The sequence below is a fragment of the Acipenser ruthenus genome, chromosome 16 (assembly GCF_902713425.1).
Source record: "Acipenser ruthenus chromosome 16, fAciRut3.2 maternal haplotype, whole genome shotgun sequence".
Lineage (NCBI taxonomy): Eukaryota > Metazoa > Chordata > Actinopteri > Acipenseriformes > Acipenseridae > Acipenser > Acipenser ruthenus.
Genome location: NC_081204.1, coordinates 31,041,913 through 31,046,953, shown reverse-complemented (window position 1 = coordinate 31,046,953; position 5,041 = coordinate 31,041,913). Strand labels below are relative to the sequence as shown.

Genomic DNA, 5,041 nt, shown 5'->3' with positions numbered 1-5,041 from the left:
AAGAACATGGGGCAATAGAGAGATTACACCACTGCTATTGTTACACAGTTGCCATCTCAACCCAGGTAGGTATTGTACAGCAGACCTCAGCAGACTCCTGTGTGATACAGACTGCAGTCCTGATGCGGTCTCTGCTTACATGCCCATGGCATTATCCATGCTACTTCCATTGGGAATACATCAAACACAATAGCAGAGCTTGATTAGTTTCTACTGTGTTCTTTTTGAAATAGGTACGCATCACCCCCACCGCCCCCGTCTAACAGACACACACACTGACACACACACGCACACACACGTAACCTTTTGTGCTCATGATGTCCTCGGAATGCAAACAGCGCTGCTGTACTTTGGAGCTGACTGTTGACCAGAGTTAACACTTTCCACTGCCTTCCCATTTTGTCCAAAATGACTTTACAGGGGATCATGAAGACACGAATGAATTTGCTTCTTCTAATCTTTGTGTTGGTGGAGGAACACTGCGAAGGTAAGGGCAGATTTAACTTTCTTTTTAAAACACCAGCCTGACAGGATGTCAATGCCACAAGTCTGTCTGGTGATGAATAGCTGGATTACGTTTCGGGGAGGCGGGGGACGGGGGACGGGGTGTGCTGGGGACGGATTGAGATTTCCATTCCACATGAATTATATTTTTTTATTGTCCCACGTAGTTTAATAATTCATTTCGGGGGGTTCAAACCCCTAAAACCATCCCCTAGCTATGCCACTGATTAGAGAGAGAGAGAGAGAGATTTTATGGACTGCATGCATAACAATATAACAGTAAGTTAACACGAACAATAGCTAGATAGGAAACGGAGATCCTTGTAGGACTTTAATATGCTCTGTATTCATGTATTTAAAATTGAATCATTTATCGGAAGGTACAATTTAACTTTTACACATTAAATATAACCTCTGTATCTAAATTTACTCTCTGTGTTTCCTCGCACTCTACACGTAACCCCCTCTGTCTTAATTATCCTCCCCTCTCTCTCTCTTCTGCCTAATATCCCCCTTTCTCTCCTTCTGGCTTCACATCCCTCTAGTGGCTGACAAGAGTAACTGCAGGGTATTCAAAGCAATTCCAAACGGACCAGCTTGACTCAGAATCCCAACTCTTGCCTTGCTTGTCGCTTCCGCTCCCTCCACAGCGAAGGTGTTTGTCTCCCCCCAGTCCGCCAGCTCAGTTCTGCAGAGACACAGACGATACAACAAGGGTTTTATGGAGGAGATGCTGCCTGGTAACCTGGAGCGCGAGTGTCTGGAAGAGAAGTGTACCTTCGAGGAGGCGCGGGAGGTCTTCGAGAACAAAGAGAAAACAGTTACGTGTCCATCCTTTCACACACAAGCACACACACACGCACGCACCACTTCACGAGACCAGGGATGTACATCTGGTGGTTTAAAACTGTGCCCTTTGCTCAAGCAGAACTGCACCTGCAATTATTGAAGCTGTAGTACGGGTAATGCTGACCCCTGCTAGATGTAAGCGCTACTACCCTGTGTTGAAGTTGGTCACACCCGTGTAGGCTCCCTCAGCTCCACAGCCAGTCGTTTGGTGGTATTAATGCCAGCAGTAGTGATCCCCACAGTGAGCCTAGGCTGTGCGTGTGATTGGTACCTGCTGGGATAGACTCTCCAGTCAGCTGACTCTCGTGTTCCTCTATTTCAGATGGAGTTTTGGCACCCATACGTTGGTAAGGATACACTGTTTATCTGTTACGCGCAGGCACTTCTAATAGCTGCCAGTCAAAATTCAGAGGAATTTCAAAACCCAGTCGAACAGTATTTGTAAGCTTTGCCATGTATCCTAAAAACTGTAAATACAGATTTATTTGAACTTAATCACCCAGGTAAATGCTCTGAGAAAGAAATATGACAAAATAAAATGCATATTAACTTTCCTATGTCTATTATTGTGACAGATATATATACACATACATATATACATATATACATGACAGGGATATATATATATATATCTCTGTCATGTATATATATATAAAATCACAGAACTAGGAGGAATTCTCATTATTGTGTGTGTGTGTGTGCCTGTCTGTTTCAGATGGTGATCAGTGTGTCAAACAGCCCTGTCAAAATGGGGCCACCTGTAAGGATGGCATTGGCACTTATATTTGCTGGTGTCTCCCTGGCTTTGATGGCAGGGACTGCGAGATAGGTGAGACTGTTCATTTGAATGCATGTATACACACCGCAGGCACGCAGATGGGCTGTATGGAAACATGTGTTTACCTGCCCTGCCCTGCACAGTGAGATCTGAGTGGTCTCTCTATTTTCACTGTCATTGTTTTTAATGTCAGCCTGTTCAACAGATGCACAGGTACGATTAACACATCGCTTATGCCAGCTCGTTGTTTACTGTTAACAAGCTGCTGGACAAGCGACACATGTTGTTCATGTTTAACAGTTAATTATATTTATGATCATATTTATAACCTGTTCAGATATAGGGGTTATGTACTGATTGAACTTGCAACATGTCATTAGAACATCTGTAAAGTGCCTTTAAATAAAGCCAATGATGCAACTTGGAATAGATCGTCCCTAAGTGTTTAAGTCAGGAGTGGTCAAAGCTGGCTCTTCCACTCCTGGTCTTTGTTCCAACCCTGTTGTTGAATTGAACCAATCAAACCCCCATCCACACCCTGAAGTGGTTAATTATCTAATAGCATCTGTTAAACCTGGAGTGGAATGATGGCCCTCCAGGACCGGGATTGCCCCCCTGGTTTGTGTTAGTGTGTGTGGTGAGCGGACCCCTCCGTTCCAATGGGAACTGCCTTGTATTCTTTTCTCTCTGCAGAGGTTGCCAGACGATGCAATCTGGAAAATGGCGGCTGCATGCATTTCTGCTCCCAAGACGCCCAGCAAAATGTGAAGTGTGCCTGCGCAACAGGATACAAGCTGGGGGAGGACGGGAGGGCCTGTGAGCCTACAGGTATTACAATTCTCCCAGCCCCCAGTGTAGGACACATAACAACAATCTTCAGAAAGTCAAGGAAGGGCTTTTGAAGCTACAGCTTGTGTAACATCAACAGGTGTGGCAATGGGTGCCATTGTGACCCTTTGAATTGAGTGTGTATCTAACTTACCAATAATTCATTTATATATAATGGTCAATTTACTCAAAATCTGTTAACAACTCCAGCTACTAACCTGCTCTTCCTTTAAAGTATGACTGATTTAAAGTCCTCTGCGCTTTGTCCCGTGGCTGTGCTCGCAGTGCCGTTCCCCTGTGGTGTGCTGGGAGACAAGGTGAGAAGTACGGTCACCAAAGACGTGCGTTTCATCCCTGTTGAGGAGGAGGTGCAGAGCTCTGGCCTGAGCAATGGCACTGTGTACAACGCCACCGTCACCAAGACCCCCATCATTACGCCCACCCCCACCTCCACCCCCACCCCCACCCCATACCCCATCATCCGGCCCCAGAGGAACGACAATATTCGCATTGTGGGCGGGACGGACTGCCAGCCTGGAGAGATACCTTGGCAGGTCAGTGCATGAGAGCGTCACTGTGTGGGGGTCTGCAGTATGCACATTGAGTACTGGTACCATTAAATAAAATGGTATTACTGCTGAACACGGCATCTGAAACTGTTTCCCCCTCTTATCTCCCTGCAGATCGTAATGATTAACGATGACACAAAAGACTGGTACTGTGGGGGCTCCATCCTCAATGAGCGCTGGATCATCACAGCAGCCCACTGCTTCCTTACAAGGGTCAAAACCACCATCGTTGTGGGTACGTTGTGCGCCTCGCTGCCCGGCACATAACACCCACTGCAATCTGCTTCCGCTCTCTGAACACTACTGTGACGAGTCTGTATGAACGGAGGGTTCCGGTTTACAGTGTAAGAGGGTAGTTCAGATGAAGGAGGTTCTACTGTGTGCTGTGAAGTATTTCACCTTTCTCTTACCGTGTCATAATGATCACAGTCGTGATGAGTCTGTGCCCTGATATAAAGAGAGCTTTGAACTTTCAGCAATAGAGCGGACTGTTAAACAGCATCAGGCACTTCTTTTAATTGCAGATGCACGTTTTCTATTCATGTAGTTAGTAGTGTGTGTTTGCAGTGTATTTAATATAGCACTGTTTCTAATAAAACCGACTATTCAGGTGTTATTATAACAGCGCAGAATTGATTTTCAGGTGAGCACGATATGTACAAGAACGAGGGGACGGAGAGCCACCACAGCATCGCAGAGATCCTCCCGTACCCTCTCTACGACAGTAAGAAGAGCCTCTACAACCACGACCTGGCGCTGGTGCGGCTCCAGGAGCCCATCACCTTCAGCGAGCACGCGCTGCCCGTGTGTCTGGGACCCCGGGACTTCATCGTAAAGTTGATGAATGAAGAGGACAGTGGCATGGTGAGCGGCTGGGGCAGGCTGGTGCAGGGCGGGCGGTCAGCCTCAGTGCTCCAGAAAGTGAACGTGCGCTACACGGACCGCCACTCCTGCAAAGAGTCCAGCACCAGCGACGTCTCCAGCTTCATGTTCTGTGCCGGCTTCTACGAGGGGGGCCAGGACTCCTGCCAGGGGGACAGCGGGGGCCCCCACACCACCAAGTACAAAAGCACCTGGTTCCTGACCGGCATCGTGAGCTGGGGGGAGGGCTGTGCCGTCAGAGGCAAGTACGGGATTTACACCAAGGTGGCTCGCTACTACAAATGGATCACAGAGCAAATCAAAAACTAAAGGGGCTCAGGATGTACCTTTACTGCCACCCCACAGCTATTGTCAATAAATGCATAAGGTATATGCTATCATGTATTTTCACATTTTTTCCACCAGCTGGAGCCGCTGGTATTCACCCAGGTGACTTATAATAATAATTATAATAATAGTAACGGATAGCATGATTAAAATGTAATTGCAAACTCTCTAGTGTCAGAATGAGACTATTTTAAGGCTAGGTAGATTGAACACAGTCAGGTGCACAGGGATGCCATACAAGGTGAATTAGTTCAAGTCACATGAAGCCACCTGATCTCAATCACATCAGCCCCAAGCTGCTTTA

At 46.9% G+C, this 5,041-nt stretch overlaps 1 protein-coding gene across 1 annotated transcript; it reads left to right on the top strand.

Annotated features, from left to right (window-relative positions):
- The first annotated feature begins 337 nt into the window (after positions 1–337).
- On the top strand, positions 338–4,787 carry f9b (coagulation factor IXb). The gene is made up of 8 exons (XM_058989416.1): positions 338–487; positions 1,155–1,324; positions 1,676–1,700; positions 2,069–2,182; positions 2,825–2,959; positions 3,245–3,513; positions 3,643–3,763; positions 4,172–4,787. Exons 1-8 carry the CDS (start codon positions 409–411, stop codon positions 4,717–4,719), a joined length of 1,461 nt encoding a protein of 486 aa, XP_058845399.1. The 5' UTR covers positions 338–408; the 3' UTR covers positions 4,720–4,787.
- The last annotated feature ends 254 nt before the right edge of the window (positions 4,788–5,041 follow it).

Coding starts and splice junctions, on each gene's coding strand:
- f9b (XM_058989416.1), top strand. CDS start 409: ATGACTTTACAGGGGATCATGAAGACACGAATGAATTTGCTTCTTCTA. Junction 488..1,154: donor GGTGGAGGAACACTGCGAAG/GTAAGGGCAGAT, acceptor CTCCCTCCACAG/CGAAGGTGTTTGTCTCCCCC. Junction 1,325..1,675: donor TCGAGAACAAAGAGAAAACA/GTTACGTGTCCA, acceptor CCTCTATTTCAG/ATGGAGTTTTGGCACCCATA.